Here is a 24265-nt window from a genome sequence, read left to right as displayed (position 1 = left end):
TTACGAGAATTGAGATGCTCCAGGAATAATGGTTGCGCGTGGCAGATTTATAAGGCATGTTGCGCAACATTGTAAATTGGTTGAATTGGTCACAGCAAATTTACTACGACAAACGGTTAGCTATAGAAGAGCTAACCTAAGAGTAAGGAGAAGTGTATTTGTGGGATGCACAGAAGAAGCAATTCATTTATCTTAATGAGGCAGTTTGTCTTGTTTGTAAGGACAATCAGTCTTCTATCGGAGGTTTCTTTGCGTTGTTTGCAAGAATACAAACAATTTCTTAAATGGATCGGAATTCGAAGGCAACATTTTGCTTTATTAGAAGTATAAAATGCTACATTCTCGACAGATGCAGCTTTCCACACTGACATCGAAAATACAATGATATTTATTTGTCAGTTTAGTGTCGTACTTGATTTTTAATTTCCATATCCAGCTAGTTTTCCTGTATCCTGTTCCTGTTTTCACAGGATGGCAATTTCCTGGTTACCCATTTCCCAAGAAAATGCAGACAGCTTCTGCACGGCAATGCAACACCGAAGCAATAATCCCTTTTTACGCCCAGACAAATAATCCTCCGGACAGGCGAATGAATACAGTGAAAATGGGCTGTTGCAGGGTTTTCATTTTTCCATTCGCAAAAGGCGGTGTGATTCGTCAGCAATAAAAGCAAGTCGGTGTCGTGCTGGCAGCCGCTTGTTTGCTTGTCTGTTTTTGTTTTTTTATTCCACTTTGTCCATCGGGAGACATAAATTTTTCTTTCTGCAAATAGAGCGAGTCCCGGACAGTGTTTTCGATGTTGTGTTGTGAGCTATTTTGGTTAGTTTTTTATCACTTCTTAGCGGGTGTTTTCTGTCTTAATTTGTTTGTATTTCCTTCCAGCTAATTTAGATGTTTTTTTATATTTGTAGAAGGATTAAAAAAGGGAAGTTTTAAAAGAAAGCTTTAATTTTTTTAAGCTCCAAGAGTACTTTTTAAGATTCATATTTACTAACAGCATGATGGAAAAAATTAAGTTTTATTATTTTAATAAGCTATAAGACTTATCACCAGAACTTGATGCAGCAATCGTCCCTTCCTTTAGGAACTACAAATGTACTAAAAATGGGACAATAAATAATAAAATGGCTGCTCACGCCATTTATCACCTCAAACAGAAAATAGACAAAAATGCACCTCAATTTCCTCAATTTAATTCCACTATTTCATGTTCCTATCTGTAATGGCCTGAACCGAATGTAATGTGAACATAAATTTCCTATTAGTCTACAGAAGGAGGGAGGGAAAAAATATTACTCGAACACCTATCAACACCTCATTTCCGTATTCCGGCAAAATACGTCGCCTTGTATCACATGTGCCATCACATTCCACTGATTGGTTGGTAATAAATAATGAAACAAAGCGGGTTAACAAGGGAGAATGAGGACATTTTCCATGCCAAGAAGCAAAAAAAAAACATTCAATGAAAAAGGTACTTTGCTAAAGATGGTCCTGAAAAAAATAACAAACCCAAAAACTACAAACTACAGGCAGCAGACAAAACTCGTTGAGAATTTAATGATCACCAGACGAGGAGGCGTACACGAAAAGAAATGGTGAAAGATAAAGGTAAAGATAAAAAAAAACTGTAGAGCACCTTGTTAATGTTTCGCGAAGGAAAAATGGCCATCGTGCCCGCGTACATTATGATGTGGTTATGTGGTGTTTCTTGTGGTTTTCGAATCCGTTCCCTCTTTTAGGGGACCCACTGTCCTGGTGGTTGGGTACGATACATTTTTAATAGATACGAGAAAGCTGATAAAAAAACGGATTTACCTTCTTGTGATTTGTGTTTCATTCTTGCACACGATAAATAGACCGCTGTTGCCCATGGGCATGAGGGTAGTTGGAGTTTAAAATTTGAATTTATTATTAATTTACATAAAACCTACCTACACACTATCGCGTGCGCGTCAGCTTTCCATCGCATTTGCCGGAAGCTGGGCGCAGGGTTTTGGCATTTTAGGATTTTCGTTGCTGCAACTGTCGCTTCTGCTGTTGCGCCTCTTTCGGCATAAGATGTTTACCGAACGGTGGCTGTGGATTTGTGCTCAGGTAGAATTTGCCCCGAAGCGTCCGATCGGTGTACATGCCCATAAACACATTCCCGGCCATCGTACAGTTGGCGGTGTCGCGAGATGATCGTCCCGTTCCGGTTCCGGTCGTTTCGTTTGGTTCGCAACGGTCGCACAGAAATCCTTGCGGGCGCGTCAGTGATTCGGCAAAGTATTGCCAGGCCCGAGCGTGACTGCACCCAATAAATACACCCAACCAACGGTTCTTGGCCAATTCCTGCTGTGCACAGCCGGGCTGCAATGGGACACCCCCGTTCGGGTAGAAATCCACGTGTCCTAATGGCCAAGGATAGCCCAGCAGGCCACCGTCCGTATGGATGACGTCCACAAACTCTGCATCCTTTGGGCTGAGACGTTGTGAGGCTTTCTCGAAGACGTACAGTGGAAATGCCGGATCCAGACCTGTGGAGAGGTAAACAGGAACGTATATAAAGCAGGAACTTTATTCCACGAATATCGGCTGGGTAAAGTATGTGTCGAGGGTCGACATCAAGGACAATTGGTCCTGCAATGCAATTAATCAAACTCTGATGGGCCTACCAATGGTCTGGGCACCATGTGAGCAAACCAAAACCGGGTACATTATTGTTTTATCCGGTAAGATTATTGTTATAGTTTGTGTGAGCGAGAACCCTAGCGAGGACACATGTTCGAAGGATCTCCCCTCGCCATCATACTTTGCATTGATTTATAGCTCCGGCAAAAGTTTTGATGGGCTAAACGATTCTTCGCAGTAGCGCAAAAACTCCTGCGTCCACAAATGTCTTCCACCGGGAACGCCAAATAGCGGCGTCCAATGATGAAGAAGCTCACTTTTATAGGCTGCATACCGACTCTTGAGAGCTTTTGGTATGCTTTTATTGTCCTAGGCAGAATCAATATTGAGTAGAAACCGAACCGAAGCCGTCTGTCCAGTGCGGTACCGAAAAAGGTGCTTAGCCCGTGGACGGAAGAAAAAAGTTCACATCCACATCAGAAGAAACTCGTCATCGAGTAGCACTGTCGGTACACCGCTAAGAGACGAACCAATCGAAATGGGATTATGCTCCCACTATTCACCCATTTGTTTGTGATGGACTCTGTTGGTGGCGATAGTTTTTGGTACGGGGATAAGCATTACTAAACGTCGCTGTACTGACGAGCTCTCGAGAAACTGAAGCAGAAGCAGAAATGCGAGCAATAAATAAATAGCGTATAAATTTTTATCGTCATTTCCTTCGCAGGAAATGAATGTTCGTTCCTTCGTTCGCAAGGAAACGTTGAAACAGGACACGAAAAGAGCAATGATATAGTGCGGTTTGACTGTGGCTGCGATCCTGGCTAGGGCAGTTTCAGTTGGTTTTTTTGTTGTTTTGTTTTGTTTCAACGATAGCAACTATTTTGGTTCTGATAAACTGGCTGGGCATGATTCGAATAGGAATAGTTTGTATATACTAATGATTGATCGATTTAATAACATATCGATAGGAATGGAAATGCCCGAACGTTCTGAAATGCGTTTCACGCAAAACATGGAACTATTCCAACGTTTAGACTCGAGAGTCATGATATCATTTATTTTGTTTTTAATTATTTAAATATGGAAATGAGAATATTTTATTTCACCAAACAGTTCTTAACATAGCTGAGGGAATATTTGTTCTTATTATATACTTGGTTTTTTGGTAAGCATTTCTTATTGCTGAAAAAACTTTTATTTTTTCAATAACATGAAATGTTTCTAACCAATTGTTTTTGTGATTTTGAATATCCATTTCCGGCATTATATATAACAAGACTGACAATAAATTCTGTTCAGATTATTCAAGTTCAAGAAATAAGTTCACTTTATGGAAGACACTTAAACCCAAGGACTTAAGAGCATTTAAACGCAAAAGGAGAAGAATTTATCACTGAGAAAAAAATCATAGAGCTTGGTATACATAAATGAAACAATCATAAAAAAACAATAGCTACAAATGCTCTACAAATGTTTGAATTAAAACTTCTTAATTAAAGTGTTCAAAAACTTTAATAAACTATAAATTCATTTTAAGAAGTTAAAAAACATATTGATCATAGAGTGCGCTTAAATACTTTATTAAGCGTGGCTTTTTATGTACTACAAGTTTTCTATGGCCACAAAAATAAAAAAAATTGAATCCTCTTGTTTGCTCGCTTGGTCTTCTGCACATCCGAATCGAGGATGAACTTTGTTACAAGCTGTAACATTTTACGAAGATTTAAAGTTTTACTTTTTTTTCTCTCTGCAATCTTTCAAAGTTTGCCCACTGTCGGAAGTTTTGCATAATGAACCCGGTCTCAAGTATAGTTATTTCTTTTTTTTTCTGAGCGCTTGTACTGAATTTCATTGTTTAGGCGTTTGTTTAAAGAATCATTTCAACCGGTGTAAGGGACTTAGGAAAGATTTTCCCTTTTTTTGTCGTTGACCAACCTCGCTACTTACCGGTAATTCGTGGCAGCTTTAGACCCCACTCGTTGAGCGTTTTACCAGCAAAACCGGCCACCTCGGCACCCAGACTGAACCCGATCAGATGTATCTTCTCGAGCGGAAACTCGGACATCACGAGAAACCGCACGAAGCGCGCAATATACCGTCCAACGCGGGGACCATTTTGGACCGAGTTGACATACCACGGTAGGGCTGTTAGTGGACTCCAGTCGACCAACACCACATTGTAGTCGTCCGCTTCCAGCAGTGCATCCTTCATCTGTTTGCTGCTTTCACCGGAACCGCCCGGTGCACGTTCGGAAAATCCGTGCAGATAGATCACCAGCGGGTTGGTACGATTAAGGCGAGACGCTCGCAGGTGTTTCTTGTCCGACACGAACAAAGTGTCACCGTTGTCCGGATTTTCTCTGCAAGCGACCGCATGGTTTAGTGGGTATTAGTGTCGGCTTTTTAGGTGTTTTGGACCATCGGTATGAGAATATTGGCATGAGTAGCTTACCTTGTGAAGAGGAAAAACTGTATATCCTTTGGTTCTCTTATGGGACAACAATTATCACAGTCACCTCGGGGAGCCGGTGAGTACATCAAAGGTAAACCACCTGAGGGTGAAGCGGAAAAAAGAGTTGTGTTTAATTATTTAAAATACATTTTTTAAAGTATAGAATAAATTTTACTAATGGATTTATAATCATTTTTATTGCTGTACTGTACAATAAAAATTTGTTGCAAAACAATTTCCTAAATAACTCCTGAGCGAATCATTAGCGAATCAAATATGCGTGAAATCGGTCAAAAAATCATCGCTAAATCAGTTGTTTGCTGTGTTGTGCTGTGTGATTGAAGGTAATTTTTCATTTTTCGTGTGATTTGCCTCCCTTTTTTTTGTTTGGTTTGAGGTCTTTGCTATATTCTTGCCGATTTTTATGGTCCGTCCCCACACCCATCTCATTTATGAAGGGAAAAGGCAAAATGTCATTCTGTTCCATTAGCTAATGAGAACCGTCCGAAACGCAAGCAATGAGTAACGGTGGCGTTTTGTTTTTTTTTTATTCATTCGGTTTTCCACCTGATGGGAAAACTGGAACGAAGTGTCTTTGCTGGTACGGAAATATGATACCCCGATGGGAATGGAGAAATCTGGAGTGTTGAGCTTCTCTTGTTATGTTTTCAATAGAAGCAATAAAGTAATTTACGTTACCTTTAATTTGGATTTCATAATGGAAATGATTTATTCGTGTTTGAACGCATTATTTCCATATTTTATCTTATAAATATCCAGGCAAATTTTATTGAGGACATAGTACATAATTTGACAGGATGGTAATTTAATTCATTTCCGAACATATTTTAGCTTTGAAAGAGCCTCACCGGACGGTGTAACATAATTAATTGATCGATGGAAAGCTTTCGCATTTCCTCACTAAATGCAACTTCAGCCACAGTGGCAATCATTCTCTCCCATTTTGACAGCAATTGTCGAAACGTCACAATCTATCGAAAACATGTCACCAACATGACACCAACCAACCCCCTCCAAACAGGTGCCATCAGGTTTTGTTTGCCACCGGAAGTATGCCACCGGACGATGGAAATGGGGATGGAACTGCAGGAGAAACCCCCCGCCAAAAGAAAACACAGCTACTGACAGGACACTGACATTGGTGGGCATGTTTTTTTTGTCCTTTATTTTGTATCTGTGTGTAGTTTGCTGATGGAAAATGCATTACGGAAATATGTGGACAGCCGAATGTCTCCCGAGGGTACACTTTTCTGTGACGGTGTAGTGCAGTGATGCAAAAGAAGGCATCACGAGAAATATGTTTAATAAAGCAAAGGCCAACGAAAAAAAAATCGTCCCGGACACGAAAAGGCTGTCAAAGACTTGTCACAATAACAACATAAGGGAGCAAGCACTTTTTGGTGAGGTGTTCCGGGAGAGGAGAATGAGTTGCGATGGAAGCATAGAATATGCATTTTGAGGAGCTGCGGTATTAGAAAGTCGCTGGGACAAAACGGAAGGAATCCGGCCAGAGGACGATCCATCCTCAGAACGTGTGGCTTGTTGCCAGATGGAAGTCGTCGGTTTGGAAGGTACATTGGTTTTTGTTCCACACGAATTCTTCCCTTTGGAGATGAATTCTTAACCTAGATTTTGCTCAGCTTCTCGACAATGTTCCGACCACCACACCGGTAGGAAGCAGCAGCAAAAGCAAATAGAGCGCAACCGAGGTTCTTGCAACCAGGAAAGAGTTTTGTCGTCCGCCATTGGTGCATTTCATTAGTTTCGGTTTTACGCAAAAAAACCACATCGAACGAAAGAAAGATGACAAAAAAGTGTTGAATGTTCTGTTTGCTTTTAGCAGAATCATTTTTTGAGAGATTTTCAGTTAGCTTTGTTCATTAGTGCATACATGCGAACATGCATTTGTTTTGTCTTATGTTTCGGTGTTCCGGATATTGTATTTTTTATTGTGTTAGCAATGTTTGCTTCCTTGTTTTTGTGAGGACAAATGGAAAATGTAGGTCGTCTTGATCAAATAGCATGCAAATTTTGTTCCAATTGTTCGTCTCCAATAACAATATTTATATAACTTCTACCAAAATAAAAAATGGAAATTTATTAGGCATTTTATTCGATTACTAAGTGGTTCTAAAAATAAACCAAATACTATTCTTATGCACAACATTAAACTTATAATGGAGTGTGAAAAACACTTTACACGAAGCAAGTTCAATACACTCGTCTGTCACTAAATGCACATGGTCGTGAAAAACAACTAGCGCATTTCCTCGGAAAGAGGAGCATTTCCTTACCTCTCCGTATCGTTTCATACAACGACATGTACGGCTGGGTAGCGTTTTGGCGTGAAGCTTAACGATTTCCGATATGCAAATTAATTTTACACCGTCGTTCATCCCCGTGCCCCCCCCGTGGGGGAGATCCGACGTCAAGCGTCAAGGTGAATCTCGTACGCCGTTTTGTCGGCCGTTGAAATTAGTCATTTTGTAACTCGCTCCATCCCCGCCGGGTCCTGGGTTGTCCTGGCAAAAAAAAAGCCGGCCGGTTAGGGGCTAACGGTGGTTCAGTGGTCAATTTTCTCGCCCGTTCGGTTCGGATTGCGTTTTGGGGCAAACCGTTTTTACTCGCCGTGAGTTGGAAACTCAAACAGCGGGGTGGGAAAAAAAAGCAAAACCAGGCAATTGGATGGACACAACACCGGACCGGTAAACCGGTTACGGACATCCTCAATCACGAGTTGGCACGAACTGCACAACCGGATATCACGTGTCTCCCGTGTATACTTTTTGTGCTAGACCGTATTTTTCGACTGTCTGGTCCGTTATTTGTGTGGCGGACGGTCGACGCCAGTGATGGTACCGTTTGGCAACACTGCACCAACCGGGGGAGGTTTGAAATTTCCATCCTTTCCTCCCCCCCTAATGGGTTGCATGGGAGGGCGAGACCGTAGGAAATGCCATTTTTCCAGTAATGTATTGCGACGGAAATCGTCCTTCGGTGATAAAATCGCTACCGAACTGCAGTACCACTTTGAAATTGTGTGTAATAAAGCGTAAAGGCGATTCAGTAGAGTACAGCAGTGTTGCCAAATTATGCAGTCGATTATCTTGCGGTTGTTTTGCAAGTAAACATCTACGGGAGGAAAATAATTTAGCTTGAAATTCTAAAATAAATTGGAGACCAAGATTGAACCCAACGAACCAATATCAGTAAACTATGAAATCATTAAGAAGCGGCCAATTATTAATGATATTGTACTACGAAGCATTTAATGTACTTTTGTAGTAATTTTAACAAAGATACAGCATTAAATGAAGAACATTATTTTAAGATTATTATTGAGGTAATGGACAAGACGAAAACATGTCCAGGGAATTAATACATTGCGTTACATATGAATGAAGGAGATAAGCTGAAGAACAGCAATTGTTCAGTGTTCCACTGAAGAACAGCAAGTTGGGTACTGTCAGAAGAGATTTTGAAACGGAGATTTAACCTCTTTTCAAGTCTTTCTATCTCTTCATAAATTTCATGGTCGTTTCCTTTATCATAGGCTGTTCCATCATCAAGTTTATTAACCATGACTAAAGATCGTAGTGTTTATGGAAAATGTTATCCAAGTCTACTTCTGGAAGATTTTGATTAATGAAGTTTTGATTATCACTTTTTTAACCTATTTCTATTCCGACTTTTACTGATGATGATGTCTACCATTACCTTAAGGTTTTCCAAAGAAACAAATGTAATATAGCAGTATTTAAAAAAGTATTATAAGAAAAAATTTGATCCATGTTGGTTAAAGGACTTCGGAGGAAACACTCTATAAGAATTGCTTAGAATTGTTAGAATTGCTTAGACATTGGACGACCAAACCCATGAAATCTTTTTAGACCATCCACATATGTGAAGAAGGCGTGGTAGACCCAAATAATGAGGTGAAATGATGATTAACGTCATCACCTTAAATGAGAAGAATTATCGATCAGCCCTGGAACGTGAGTGATTTAATGAATTCCTACCCCAGACCAAGACTGATGTTGGAGCACCTCAGAAGTAAGATCTCAAAAAGTAAGAAAACTATTTAAATGCAAAATTAATTTGATGTGAGCAATGCATTAAATAAAATATAAGATTTAGTTTTGCTATTGTAAGCAAAACGCTCACCAAGAAAACAAGTGGGTCAATGAAGTTAGTTCCCATTTGCAAAATGGTTGCAATCACACACAACAACAAAGACACGCTAGCTTACTGCCCTTTTGACCGGTTTATCCATTTCGAACGCAAACAAACACCGTTGCACCGTTGGTAAATATTTGCTAAAACCCACCTTCCTTTGCGCACGTTTTGCCCATTCGTTTTTTGGGTAGGACGCAATTTAGAGTAATCGTCTTCAATTTCAACCCAACCCCGCAATCGGAAGGGGTTTAGTTATCGATGATGGCGTACCGTTCTAGCGGACGGGGATTTTGAGGACGTGCATGTCCATCCCCGGGGCTTGACTTCTTCTGGGTTTTGCAGCGTTCAGGATTTACCGCTAATTATGACATTATGACATTAACCGTGTCCCAACCGTTCCCCGGACACGATCGAATACGTGAGCCATGCTTTTTCCTCCGGGTCCGTTTGATGAGCTCGGACATACAATGGTCCATTATCACCATTTAAAGCTTTTAGAAATGGATGTCGTCGGATTGGGTGTCACGCTGACAGTTAACCCGATTCTTTCGGACAAGCCCGCAAGCATTGCTTCATATCAGGAAATGGACACTTTCACGTCCATTTCCAAATTACTTCCGCACGTGTGGTGAATGATCCACTTCCGGCCACTTCTTGGAAAGTTGGCTGGAAAGTTTGATCATTAATTTTGAAGTCTGTAGCAAGTTCTTCAGGCAGGAAATAGGAGTTAGAAATGTGCTTTGAATGTAAGCTAATTCGTTACATTTTTGGGCATCGGTCAGTAGGAGAAAAAGAAACGCTTCTCAGCGAACTGAACTGGTGCCACTAAAAAAAAAAACTGAGTGTCTTTGTATGTACATTTCTCTCCGGTACATTCCCACTACTGCCCAGTTGGCTAAATGTTTATCAAACACGCCATGTCGCAATCACGTGCTTTCTGCTTCTTTTGTACGATTGGTTGGTACCGCGAAAGTTTTCGGACAAAAGGGGCAACAATTCGTGTGACGGATCGAAAGCAGACTAATCAGCAATGGGAAACCTCTGTTCTAATCAGCAATGAAGGATACGTTTCATACGTATTGTATGTGTTTGTGCTACAGTGAAACCTGTATTGCCTGAAAAGGTCAACTTTGGCGAAGATTTACGATAAGAAAAATTACGACACCGTATCCGTCAATCGATACCGTTCAAGGTTTGGATCACAATAGGGAAAGGCAAGAACCGGCTGCCAAAATATTCCCACAGGATGGTTGTTGTTGTACACTAAATGAAGGAAAACGGTAAAACAGAGCGCTAGGGGTTTCCTTCCAAATCCGGACGTCCTTGGAACGAGCCGCTTAAAGAAACGTCAGAAAACACGCAAATAAGGGTGCGATATTCGGATTGGAAAGATAAATTAACTTTACCGTCCAAAAGCGGCTTGCGACACCGAGCTCATTTGTCACGTTTGGTGTCTACTTGGAGGGTGAAAATATTTTCCTTTGACCAAAATGGACACGGTGTCTATTGGTGCTTTTCCAAGGGAAAAGACTGATCAGCTGAGCCTGGTTGTAGGGTAGTAGGATCGATTGTGATGAAATGATGGAGCTGTTTTTCGGTCAAGATAGCGATAACTTAGTACCCGTCTGCCACTGTTAGGCGCCATGCCATGCCAGACAAATGGGATTTCTTTTAATCAATCAATTGCTGCATTCACTGGCGGTGTCGACGTCGTAGGTAATAATGATAGCAAAAAAACCCAAAAAGGAAGATAAAAGCAAGGTATCAGATATCCTTCCAGCTAAGTTTTTTTTTTCTCCCCTCCCCTTCCTGGTAAATGGTTGACTTAAACTAAGGTAAACTAAGGCGGCCGGATTTTTGGCGCTCTTCCTACCATGGGATGTTGGTATATTATATAAAGCATTAGGTAACCGAGAATGAGGCCGATCGATTTCTTTAGCGTTACAATGAACATTTTTAGTGTGTGTATGTGTATAGGTACATTCACATACATACTCACGCCCTACCATACTACGTGTTTGGTTTCGAGCAAAAAAAAATAGTGTCGAGCTGACCCGTCTTTAAGTCGGATAAGTAATCAAGATTGGTGTGGAGGAGAAGGCAGTATTAAGAAAAAAGGGGTAAAATAATAAAGATTACATCTCTTCTGAAATGGAAATTACGTTTACGTCTAGGATGAATTATGTGGCAGGTAGGTAGTTCTTTTATTTTTATTTTACTTGAGCAATGTCTCAACTCATGTAGAATATCTCTACTTCCAATATCTAAGTCAGTTTTGTATTTAAATATTTTACTTCGAGGAGCAACAAACTTCAAGAATTCTTCAAATACTATAACTAAGTATTACTAATGTCCTATTAAGTTGCCCTTGAAAATTAAGTTTTACCTAATATTTTATTTTAATTCTCCTCTCCTCAACTAACTTCCTCATCCAACTCCTTATCTTCTCAACGTGTCCCCAAACAAAAACTAAACAAAATAGACACCATAGTGTCCTACTCGCTGTTAAGGAGTTTCGTGCGCTAACGAACAAGTCATCGACAACGCCACCGTCACACCATTAGTTAGGCGTTCAATTAATGTAATCAATCAAGTTATTTAACCGTCAGTCTATCACGCTTATGCTCACGTGCTGTTGCTAATAGTCGGTGGCGTGGCAGCAGGGACCATTTGACTACGATTTGACCGGATGGTCGAAGACGAAAGGCCAGCCTGGTGGGTTTTATGTGGTTGACAGTTAGCACAAAACACTACAACAGGACGCTGACCCTTCTCCAATCGGTACACTGATTGGGTGTTTTTGGGTGTCCTTCTGCGTTGCCCGGCATTAGACAGCTCCGTAATGACTTTCCGGCACGCCGGTTTCCAGTGCTCAAAAACACTAATCACAGACTAAGTTTGCTAAAAAGTAGGGGCTATTTTTAGAATGATCTAAACAAAAAACTTCCATTGGTTTTCAAGAACAAATTGTTAAGTAATGCCGACCTGCGGAATGATCGGATTGATAGTCGCTCCATTACTAATGAGTCGGTGCGTAGTTAATGCGGAATCAATCGATCAGTCCTACTGACCTGCGAATGACAAACAGTAAGCTTGAAGGTTTTATTGGATATGATTGTTCAAAGTTTTCCAAACGAATGTAAAGCCATGTTTTGTGTGCTTAATAATTACTAATTATAACGTACCGCAGAATCCTAACTCGAACTCGACCTCTATAAGAGTGGAGTATGTGTCATCGAGACCAATGATTGGTATCTATTCTAAAGGTTTCTATTTTTGTCCGTGTCATTCTGCTACTTAACATAAGAATGCAATGAGTTATTTTTTTCTTGTTTTATAATCAATTAATGCACTGAATTCATTTGAACATGCTTGTTAGCACTTATTTTAAATCCTCCAACACGTGTTTTGCGGTTGTTGGTAGGCTTCGTTCGAACAGGGGCGAACGGATGGAGGAAATATATACAACGACCTAGTAATGTGTGAATGCGCTTGAATCGTGCAGCATAAAGCACCCCGTGCCGTAAGCCGCGAAGGTCGGCAAGCATGCATTTACGCGGCGTGCATTAGTTTGCGCTTGATCGGTACGGTTAGACGGGGTCTTTTGTCTCACCGTGTTGGTTTGCAATAAACTCGATCACGGACTCGGTACTTGACATTGAACTTCATGCTAACCGGTAGGCATGGCATTTTACCATGAAATCACGACTTCACTCACTTTGGAGCATTGATGTGAATGAGGAAAAAAAGCTTCACATATTTTGGACGGGAAGATGATCTCATTTAGCTTTATTGGAATTTTATGAAGAAAAAAAGGATTGTAATTTTTCTTTTCAATCATCTTTTTAATTAAATTTAACCATTAAAACAGTAATGAGCGATTTCAGCGATCCAATTATATTTTTCACAAGTTTCGTCGCTTGTTCTTGTTGCCAAATCTTTCGTTAATTGCATTACATGCGAATAGATCACACTTATTGCACAGTGTAGGTGAAGCTTAACCAACAGCTTCACTTACAATCAGGTTTGTGTGTGTGGTTTTGCTAACACGCTGTCCATCAGTTAAACTGACAAGTGACATGCGAACATCACCGATGTCATCACTTTGTACACACTTTCACTAAGTAACGCTACCCTTTCGGTTTACTGTTGTGTGGATCTTTACACTAGCCTACACAACACCAGCACTGTGTCTAGAACCGGCAATGGACGATCGAAAAACGATAACATATTTAGCCCTACTGTACACAACACACCCCTACCGTAAGTAATTACAACCACCACAGACCTCAATCAGCCGTCGAATGGAATGGCGTAACACTTCTTGGCTTGGGTTCCTACACGGTTATGTCGCGTGCCGATGAAACATTTACCGAAACGAGTGAGGAGATTCCTTGCGCGAGGTAAAAATGGCACCATAAATAAAGCGAAGAGTACCCTTTTTTAACCTGCGGCGGTCCAAATCGGTGCTTTCTCTCGTGCGGAATGGCGTGCGTAACAAATGGCGTGATTTTAGCTGTGTCGTGTATTGCTTGACGGGGGTGGGTTTGTTCCCGTATATATATTTTTTTTAATAGAAGCAAAATTTTGGTAGTAGTGTTTGCTAATCAGTTAAACTTCACTACCACTTTTTGGGCCTAAGGGCTTCATCTAGTAAGGACAGTAATGGACACATGTTGCCTGTTATCGCCGTGAAAATTGTACAAATTGTTGATGCTTTGTTGTTGTTAATTAGCTTGAATTTAGTCACACTCTGTGGATGCTACAGGTTGTTAAGGTGTCTGAATAGGAAGCTCTATATAGTTTTGGGGAATTTAAGAATTTAGGAGTTTTCTTTGATAGAAAAATTGGGTTCTTCTCTCTTCTTAAATGACCTAATAATACATTGAAATGATTGTGCGTAAAAACAGTTAACCTTTTATGCGTTAAAAATTGTTATATTTTTGCCAGGGTTATCGAATGTCCTCACTTACCCCACACCGGGCATAAAAGAGCGCAATCATCAAGCAAACACTATCGGCCAAATGTGGTATCGGCTGGTAGGCACAACGGCATAACGTGTTATGCGCAAAACGCTTACCACCATCCAGCAGAGCGATCCGGCACGGTCACGCTGTGGTACCGTACTACTTATTGAATTAGTAATTTGATAATCACCAATTAGTGTCTTCCGCCGGCCGGCGTAAGATGTGCGCTGAGGGAATTTGGTCGTCTGCCGAGATGTGTATCGCATGTGCCTTGTGCGTGTGTTTGTGTGTGTGTGTGCATTTGTGTCGTTTGAGAAGGCGCTAACATAATAATGCTTTTCCCACAGTCCGGTTTTTGCCGCAACTTTTCACCGCATCGTTTCTCGTTTGCGGACGCTGGAGTCACTTTTGCACTGAGATTGACAGTCCATACGGACGATGTCGGTACGCCGCACTCGGCATAAAAGGGGTCAGGGTCGTGTTTGTTTATAGGCTGATGGAGCAAAACTTTACCCCCCTCCTCCCCCCACGTGTGTGTGTGTGCGTGAATGGCCGCTTCGAGGGTGGGTTAGCAAATTGTTTCGCATTGCTTTCCAACCCGGCAAACATCTTTTGGTGCGGTTCGGTTTTTGCTGTTGCCACCGTACACCGGTGTACAGCATGGCAGGAAGTCGGATGCACCGATCTGGTCGTTTCGAAGAGTGCTTTTCCGACGATCAGGGTCGGTGCTAGGTGCTTCGGAAGGTGCTTTCGTAAATTCGTGACTGAGCAATTGTCGATGGTCAAGATCGCATCTGTATGCCGTGCTTTTACGAGCGAATGAGGTAGGAACACGGCACACTGACACACTCAAAGCTGTGACGGTTTAATGATGAACGAGAGAAACGTTGGAGATCACACTGCATGCGAAATGAACGTCGACTTGTGATGATACATTGCTTTTCCAGTTGAATAGCAATTCTTCATACATATTAATCATTTTGTTCTAATTCTACATTAAATTTGTAATTGACCTAGTTATTATAGAGTAATCGTTAATCACGGCTCCGCTGGTGTAAATATGAACGTCGTTTATATGGGTCATCTTAAAATCTATTATCTTAAAAAACAGGTCTTTATAGTCTGGGTTGTCCGGTGTCATTTAAATGACATGATCAAGCTACAAGAAGCGAGGCAAGTCTAGTTCAGTGTAATGAGATATTCGTACATCTTAAAGAGATTGTCGTTGCAGAGGCTCTTCAATTGTCTTTCTTGAGATATGGAGGCATTTGTTTACTCGAAATATATTTCTTGTCAGATTTTACTAAATGTATGAGGAACTTCAATCTTTACAGCAAGTGTTAAGCAGGGAAAATTTTTGCGACTCCTCAAACGTAAGATAGCCCTAACTCATTTATGGCTATCTTTGCCTACAGCGTTTGTCAGGATGTAGATCGACTATTAGATGATCCTCAAAACTTTTCGCCTTCAAGATCTTGGATTTTGATTTCAAGTACTGGATGTTGGACAAGAGACAGATGAATGCACATCCCTGAAGCGTGAAGAGTTCTCCCTGAAGGTGAAGAGGAGACTTGTCGATATAGTGGTATTGGATCACATTACTCCAAATGTGATGTTGACCATTATCTTTCTTCAAAGGCTGGCATTGACTATTGACTTGGATGTCTGTAACGTCAATCTTAATGTCTGAAACTCTAGGCGATGGTCTGAGAGTTCTAGTGATAGTACGGTTATGATTTGGTAGTTTCCAGGTGGTTGTTCTCATTATCTAACAATGTAATACTGGATTCCTATGAATGTTTCTTACAAGAGGAAAAGTCCTGGAAAGCCTATCCTAGGTTCCAAAAGCACTCATATCGTCGTGCCCTAGTTTAACTGTCGTATGAGGCCTCAAACTCTATAAAGACGTGGTAGCAGCTGAACTACTACACCACCATCTTCTTCAGAGCCGACCGTATGGTAAAACTTTGCGCCTACTAAACACCACGACTAACACAGCAAACACCCTTAACATCTCAACCCACCTTCGCGCAGTAAGTGGACACGTTTGTAGTTGAAGGTAAACACAAACATACGGTACCGATTTTTCATTCGCGAAAACGCACCTTGGCAGGACACCACCGTCCGTTGACATATCTGTTGACACAGTTTTATCGGGCTGGTGTTCCGCAGAAAATCGCACTGTGTGTTGTAACAGCAAAACATAAATACAAGTCACTGATATACGGGGGCACCCCTGTCCGTACAGCCGTGCTACCGATGTAGCGTAATGTTTGCCCAACTTAAGGCCACCGTCCTTCCCTAACGTCAACGAACGCCAACGTAGTCGAGGGTTGGGTCAACGATCGTTTGACGTCCTCTTCAGAATAGACGAGTGATGTTGGGTGGTGTACGTGGAACAGGAGTTTCCGATTGTCGTGAAACTTAAAACCCAACACAAGAAGATTTATTACAAAATAGTCTGAATATTTCCTGCGGTTCAATAACCTCAAAAAATTGTATGTATTTTGTCAAACAATTGTTTTTTTTAGTAATGTTTCAAAAGCTTTCCCCATTCTTGCATCCAAACGCGAACCACTTATAGCTATCCGTCACGATTCGACCTTTGGCGTTCGTTTTGGAACAAAAGGCAGAAAGCCCGCTTACACTTGCCCATCACGAAACGAAAACACATAAATTTGGAAAATGGAACCGAAAATGTAACTTACCCAACCATAGGGTGAACACCGTGCACAGTGCCAGCTGTCCTTCGCTTAGCACCATCGTGGCTGTCTGTAGGTTGTACGTTTGGCCAGATGCTTTCGTGCTCCTACGGGCGAGTAAAAATTGACGATAAAACGGAAACGCACCCAATTCCTGCACGTTTGAAGGACGTCGTTTCGATTCGATTCCGTTTACGTTTCCCCCGGGCGAACGTTGGATGGAAAAACTAATTCAGGACACTTCACTTCACAGGATGCACTGGATGATGATGTTGCTTGCACACGGTCGGTGGCCCTTCTTGCACCTTCCCTTTCCGCTACTGTTTGAATGAGAGAAACAAAATTAAACATCACAGACACCGGACAGAAGCTTCCCAAAATCAATACATCCCACTGGCACTGGTGCGTCTTTACGGCGTCGGGCCAATAAATTTCTTTCGTACGACTAAAAAGGGCTTTTGTTATGCTCCTTTTTGGTGGTGCACCAAATGCATCAAATGTGTGTGTGTGTGTGGGTTTTTTTCCTTTCCCCCACGAAAGGCACTGCAATCAGCCGGTCGTCAGTCAGTCCACGATGGACGTGGATAGACAGCATAGTATCCAACCCCACTGAACAGCACGGAACAGCTGATCACGCGAACAAACAAATGTGAGGAAAACAAAAAAAAAAACAGCCGGCCCTTCCAGCTGCATTATTGCAGCCGAAACACTTCGGTACCGGAGTGTGGCCGGAGTGAATTTCATATATTTTCCGCAATAAATCTATAGGCCCGAGGCAGGTTTTTGTTGTTGCGTTTTTCCATCTGACAGCGATTGTTTGTGTGTTTTGAAGCCGAATCGAAAATATGAGCCGGATCTGTGGGGTGCCGGATTTTTGCAAAAAAGATTTATGGATATGAAACGTCTGCATGCACCAATCGTAATGGACAGAAGACGGATTCGCCTGCTTTCGGTATGAAATGTTTTCCCTTATCAGCTAAACAATACAAAGCTGCATAATGGCACAAATACCGAGCTCACTTACATCGTTTTGTGTTGGTGGTTTATTTTTTTGGTGAGCAAAATTCATAATCTACTGGAGCGAATGATCGCTTTTGCAAATGATCCAACCAATTTAGATGCATTAAGTGTGCTTTTATTTTGATAGCGGAAAATAATGGTTTGTGTTTGCCAGGGGATCATTTAAAGCATATAGGAAATAGCAACCACCCTCCTCGGATAACGATTTGGACACGTTTCGCACCAAGAATTGAACACAAAAAAATTGTTACGGAAAAACAAATCAAACGTCACGCATGCTGACCCTGCTGATGTGGCACGCTTGGAACTTTAATTGGGAACTGCAATGGGTTCTATCGAAATCGGTTTTTATTTCCTGGGTTTTTTAACGAACCTATCGTTTTCTTGTTGTTTCCTTACTCAAATCTGCGAGGTAATCAGATTTCACTCTTATTCCTTTTCTTGCTACTAAAACGTGTAATTCGCATTAGGAATTGTACTTCATTTTAATTTTTTAACTTCTCTTCTGTTATACCTCATTATTGTCAACGGTATTTTAAATGTTTAACGTTTCATCCAACTGTGTGTTAACCGCACATTAAGCACTGCACAGTAACGGTGCAAAAAGCGAAAAAAAACTAAAGAAATCAAAACAAAACAATAACCGCTAACTTCGGTGACACTGAATGCTGCCGCAGCCGGAGTCACCGTGAAGGCAAAGCGGCGCGACCAACCAATCAACACATCGTTCACATAGCAGTTATACCCGTCGCAGTTGGAGTTGAAAACAGCAAAAGAGCTAAAGCCACTCGAAACCGTTTACCCAGTCAGTGTCACGACCGAACGCACATTGTACGCCGCGCACTGTTCACAAGCAGCTGCTTTGCTTTGAAGATTCAATGTCAGCTGTCCCAATCGTGTGACATCGATTAGCGCTCACAGGATGATCCCTACCGGCTGTGGAGAGACACAAATTTTCAGGGTAGCTGTCGCAACGAGTGCTTTGTTTGGGGCCACACTTTTGTGCAGCGGTGGCATGGGAGATTACGGTTCAAGAGACGAACCTCCAAGAAAGCAATTTTTCACACAGACCTCGACCCCACAACACACAGGTTGACATCGAACTTGCATCTTGTAGCCTTTTTGGTGCAACTTGTTGCAAACGCACCACGAGCGACACTATTTTCTCTTCACCGCTCGACCCGAGGCGCTTGGAATGGATCTTGGCCATTCCGGTTCGACATTTCACGGCAGTGGAAAGCACCTGAACTTCAACAAATGGCGTCCACAATCAGATACAATCATACAGCCGCTGTGTTTTATGTGGCATGAGCTGTGAAGTGGCATGCGTGTTGCCGTGTTGTGATGTTTTAAAAATTTCGTACCAATTTCACACCACACTCATGTAACACTCTACGAATCGGCTGAATATAATTATTACAACGTGGCCTATGCACGTGTTTTGGCGGCATTTGGTGTGTTCGTTTTTCTGCTCTCAACATCACTAGTGTTGATGAAATTAGTTCAATATCGCCGGAACCTGTGCCAAGTTCGTCATTTCTACCCCACTCCATTTCTCATCAGCAGCCGAGAAGCTTCTCCGTTCGATCGGCCTTTTTTAACGTTCAAAATACGGTTCCATTTTTACGGCACCGAAACAATGTTTCGCCACACCACACCCGCGATACCACCTGTCGTAAGCGTAGTGCACCCAATGGTTAGCATAGTATCAAGATTATGTTTACATTTTGAATGAAATGATTTTTATTTTTGAAATCGATATAAAAAAAACGAAAGACTTCAATGAGAGATTTGATTTTGTAAGTGACGAACCCTCCTAGAAACAATGTAACGTTGGAGCAATGTTTGTTTTTATATCCTTTTGATTTGATTGGCGAGTTTTTGGAGGATTTTTTTTGTAAAATGTGATCACATAAAATAACTCATGATCACTCAACAACTAGCACAAAATTTCACAAAATGTTTAATTCGTTTGCTTTTTTCTCTCAAAAACATAGATCACTCACTTTTATCCACTACACGCACGAACTGCAATAGTTCCACCTCGAACTAGTTCGCGTTACGCACCGAAACACGCTTTACGATGCCAACCGTTCGATGCAAACGATCATTAGCGCGCGACGATCAACGCGAAACTGAGCGGCATCTAACGGGCTGCCGTAGTCGCTTCGGTCACACTTGCCGCGCGGCTCATCGAACCGATCGCCCCATGGTGGTGGTGGTGGTGGTATCGATCGAACTAGCGCTAGATTTTCACGGTCACCGGTGATAAATGTTGCGCTTCACGCAAAGCGCACGCTGGGCTGAGGAAGCAGATTGAGCTGGTCCCGAAATTAAGCTGCTGCGGCTTGGTGCCTGGTTGTGCATCTTCGCTACGAGTTGGTACGATTAGAGGGCGAGATTAAACCGAACCAGTTAAGTCTTGTGCAAAGCACGAATAATATGACCGCTGACCGCTAAAGTGTGGTCGGTGGGTGCATCCCTGTCGACCCTGCGACAGGGCAGATGCTTTTTCACCGTTTTTCGATTCCGATTACGAAAAGAAGCTGTGTGTCAACGGTTGTAAATCGATTATTTACACCAATAATCGGAATCGGTTCAACGCTTTGTGGGGTACCAGCTTAATTAAATAGCTTCACGGTTGTGATTAGAAGAATTTTACTTAATCAACGATTAATCAGCGTCTAGTGTAGCTCTTTTTTTGGGAATGCTTTTAAACTTGCACAATGAAATCTGCTGCATCAGATAAATTGTTTCGTATTAAAGATGTTTTTTTAAATAGCTTCAAATGGCAGGATAGTCAGTCCTTGCTACGGAGAGACGATCCGGAAGGGATTTGATACGCGTTTCTGCCGTATGGAACCGTCGCCGTTTATCACATACACCACATTACTTCTTTCAAAAATTAAATCGATAAATTATAGGAACGTTTTTTCCATGAACAAAAGGAGAATTTGAAATGACATAATTTCAAAAATTAACTCAATATACTCTCAAATTTAAAAATCCTCCAATGCTCGTAAATCGAGCAAAGTCTGCAAGAAAGTAAAGAATGGATCAAATAATTAAATCCTAAAACGACCTTACCTTATCCAAAACTAATCGATCACTGTACCATGTCAAATTTAATTCCACTATAGTTTCGTTCCTCCTCCCGTACGGTAACAATAGTGCGGGGAACACGTATCATCCACCATCTACAACGAAGTTATCCCGTCTAATTTAGCACGTCAGGCGCATTTTCGCGAAAGCTCATCACCATTTTCCCCATCGCATGGAAACGTTATTAAGCATCCCTCCCAGCCACAGCCAATTTGCAGTCCGATTTGCGATTCGCTTTCCACCCAATCTGATAGTCAGTAAATCACTTCCGGTCGGCTTGCGTTTTTATTCATTCCCTGAATGGTTCGTTCCGGCTTTGCAGCGTCAGGAGTGCCGCTTCAGGGTAGTGAAAATCCATATTCAACTGAGCGGTTCTCCTCCCTAGCCAGGGGGAAGAAGGCCACATGTAAAGCTAACGAAACGAACAATAAAAGGCATCATATTTTAAAACGCAGGACGATTTAACGGAACTAAGGGAAGTAGATTGCCGTGGGGAAGCAATGACTAGGAAAATGAAGCACGATTCGTAGTACATCATTTTGATGAAGGAGGGAAAACCAGGACACGAAAGGAAGGTTCAGTGAGGCGGTACAATTTTGCGGCCAACAGATAGGAGTAACGATAGGTGATCGACTAGCTGGAACTAATATCAATTAGCATAATTTAAAGCAATACTTTCCGCAAGCTGACTTTCTGATGGGACAATCATGACGCTGCTTGTCTAGACGTTGATACATGTTTTATTCTGTATGCATCGAGGGTGCACACTTTACAGCTCTGCTAAGGGAAACAACAGAGCAATGTTGGTATTTTACACAATTTATGAGAAATTCGAACCTTTAGGCATTGGGGTGAAGTAAGAAGGAACAGTCCTTTACTTGAATATTTAATTAATCATTTACACAGTCCTTATCGTGACTATATGGTCTTTTGTTTCTGAGAAGGAAACATTACACAGATTGATGTAAATCATGATGTATGTTTAATTTTAAATGAATGTTGCATATTTTAACGTAAACTTCTTCTCATTTTATGCAAAACGGCTGTCCGTTTTAATGATTCAAAACTTCCTTTTTGCTTGTTTTGCTCCATGTACATATCTTAAATAATAAAATAAATTGTAACAACTGTCAATTTTACAGTGCGTAACATAACTGTATTGCTACCAGTTTTTAAAGAATAAAGCAGAATGTTGAAGTGATGGATAAAAATGAAGGGTGTCGATTGAATTAATATTGATTTTGCATGATTTTGGCAGATTTTTTTTGAGTAATTTAGCAGAATTTTATAAATTGATTTATTTTAAAGCGAATTGGTTGAAATAAGTTTCTTTTCACTCAAATAATGCTTTAAATAAAATAAAGAATAAACAATAATAGAAAATAAAAAAATTCAAAAAATTTTAAAATTTCATAAGGTTCATTTTTGCGCCAAGTTTTGCCTATAACTCGGTTGGTATCCAACGGATCGCCAATCTTTAATCTGTGGTCGATAGATGGCACTAATGGCTACATTTACTTCATGAACGGCTATGCCCTCAAATGTCTGTGCCATAAGTTATTCGAGGAACCAAGTTCCATACCCTGTTTGAGAAAATGTAAAATTTTCCTCATTTTTGAGCAATTCAGCAAAATTTAAAAAATTGATATATTTTAATACGAATTTGTTGCAATAAGTTTCTTTTCACTAAAATAATGCTTTAAATTAAAAAAAGAATAAAAAACCAGAAAAAAATTTAAAAAAATATTTTCACTCGAAAATTTCATAAGGCTTACCCCTTACGTTTTTTTTGGGAAATTTTGCAAAAAAAATTAAATTGATTTATTTTAATGCCAATTGGTTCAAATAAGTTTCTTTTCACTCAAATAATGCTTTTAATGAAAAAAAAGAACAAAAAATAATAGAAAATTTATTTATTAATTTATTAAATTTAAATTTGTTAACGAAACTCGTTCAATACAACATTTCAACTCACTATCTCACTCTTAGTCACTTTGCACATCTCTAATGTGGACGCATTTCAGACCGAAGTATCGTTGCATCAATTCGCCTATCTCGTCGGTTTTTCATTCTTCAGAAGGGTTCCCTAAAATGTTAAAGAATTTTTGGAAACTTGATTTTATCAAAGATGCACCGAGTCCCGAAACACTTTTAAAATTTATGAAAAGGCAGAACAACGAACCAATTATTTTTGTGGCGTCTGGATTTCATCGTTAAAAAAACACAGCATGTACTTAAAAACATCACTAATCATTTAAAAACATCACTAATCATTTTATAAGCTAAATGCGTTTTAAATGGCTTTTCATAAAATTATGTTTTAATCATTTCCAAAACAAATATTAATTTTGCTAATAAAGCCATAAACGAGTCATCGAATAAAGGAAGGATATTTTGCCTTAAAGAGCCTTCTACCAAGCTGTCAAGCAAGGTTTGGCTGGTTTTTTGGACTGTAGAAACTTCAAGAAATCGAACCTCCAAACTGCTGACGAAAGCAAACCCGATCCCCCTACCGACCCGACACCCGATTTTTGGCAAACGTTTTGCCTCATGTCTTCATTGCCATTATCAGCAGCACGTGCCCAACCAGCGGGTACATCGGGTAAACGCACAAGACGTAATCGATCGATCGGACAATGCTACACGCTTTACGCACGCACGCCCCAATGTGCACGAAGACGGCAACCGTTGACGTTGATTGGGTTGGGTGTGGGTTGCATGTAGTATCGCACCACACCAAGTGCAAGGAACTTCCTTCCGACTAGTGGCCAGTGCTGTCCGTGCAAAGTGATGGAGTAGGTCGTTGTTTTTTTTTCTTGGGGAGGAAGGTAAAGAAGTTTTCGGCAATGTTTACATGGGTAAATGATGCAACTGTTGATGGGGAGAAGGAAATGTAACCGTTTACTATCAATTAACTCGATTTTATTTCGTATTTTGTGATTGCAGATTTGCACGTACCTTTAGCAAAAGGGGATGATTTTATTGCCATTAAGAAACGAGTTTGTTTGTTGTAGGCGATTGCTTTTTTTGAGTTGAAATTTCGACTGGAATCGAACAACGGAAAATATAACAAAAATCGAAATAATTTATTTTGGAGGTATGTCCGTCAAACCACGGCTAATAAAAACGTTATATCAATATGTTTTTTTAATGCTTCCTTGGTTCAAAACTGGTTCCGTAACGGAAAAATACACGCTAATGTCCTTGAA

The 24265-nt window shown here is 40.8% G+C and overlaps 2 protein-coding genes across 3 annotated transcripts in view; one reads left to right on the top strand and one right to left on the bottom strand.

The window, feature by feature from the left end:
• LOC125766887 (uncharacterized) overlaps positions 1-24265 on the top strand; it is a 44269-nt gene that overhangs the window by 11662 nt on the left and 8342 nt on the right. The gene's annotated exons all lie outside the window — the stretch shown is intronic.
• Positions 1886-22033, bottom strand: LOC125766891 (phospholipase A1). Of its 2 annotated transcripts, none has more exons than XM_049432985.1 (5): positions 19961-22033; positions 16941-17254; positions 5069-5168; positions 4564-4976; positions 1886-2519 (listed from the first exon to the last, which is right to left on the bottom strand). In XM_049432985.1, the coding sequence occupies exons 2-5, from the start codon at positions 16993-16995 to the stop codon at positions 2005-2007; spliced, it is 1083 nt and encodes a 360-aa protein (XP_049288942.1). In that variant the 5' UTR covers positions 16996-17254; positions 19961-22033; the 3' UTR covers positions 1886-2004. The 2 variants fall into 2 exon arrangements, with proteins under 2 accessions (XP_049288942.1, XP_049288943.1); XM_049432986.1 differs by having other exon boundaries at positions 20022-22033.

This window comes from Anopheles funestus, chromosome 3RL (genome assembly GCF_943734845.2).
Source record: "Anopheles funestus chromosome 3RL, idAnoFuneDA-416_04, whole genome shotgun sequence".
Lineage (NCBI taxonomy): Eukaryota > Metazoa > Arthropoda > Insecta > Diptera > Culicidae > Anopheles > Anopheles funestus.
This window is presented reverse-complemented; position numbering and strand designations above follow the sequence as displayed.

What these genes read in the sequence shown, in the direction of transcription:
- LOC125766891 (XM_049432985.1), bottom strand. Translation starts at nt 16,995, where the DNA reads ATGGTGCTAAGCGAAGGACAGCTGGCACTGTGCACGGTGTTCACCCTA. An exon ending in GGTGTTCACCCTATGGTTGG is followed by an intron (nt 5,169 to 16,940) that starts GTAAGTTACATT and finishes CTTCACCCTCAG; the next exon opens with GTGGTTTACCTTTGATGTAC. An exon ending in AAAGCTGCCACGAATTACCG is followed by an intron (nt 2,520 to 4,563) that starts GTAAGTAGCGAG and finishes ACCTCTCCACAG; the next exon opens with GTCTGGATCCGGCATTTCCA.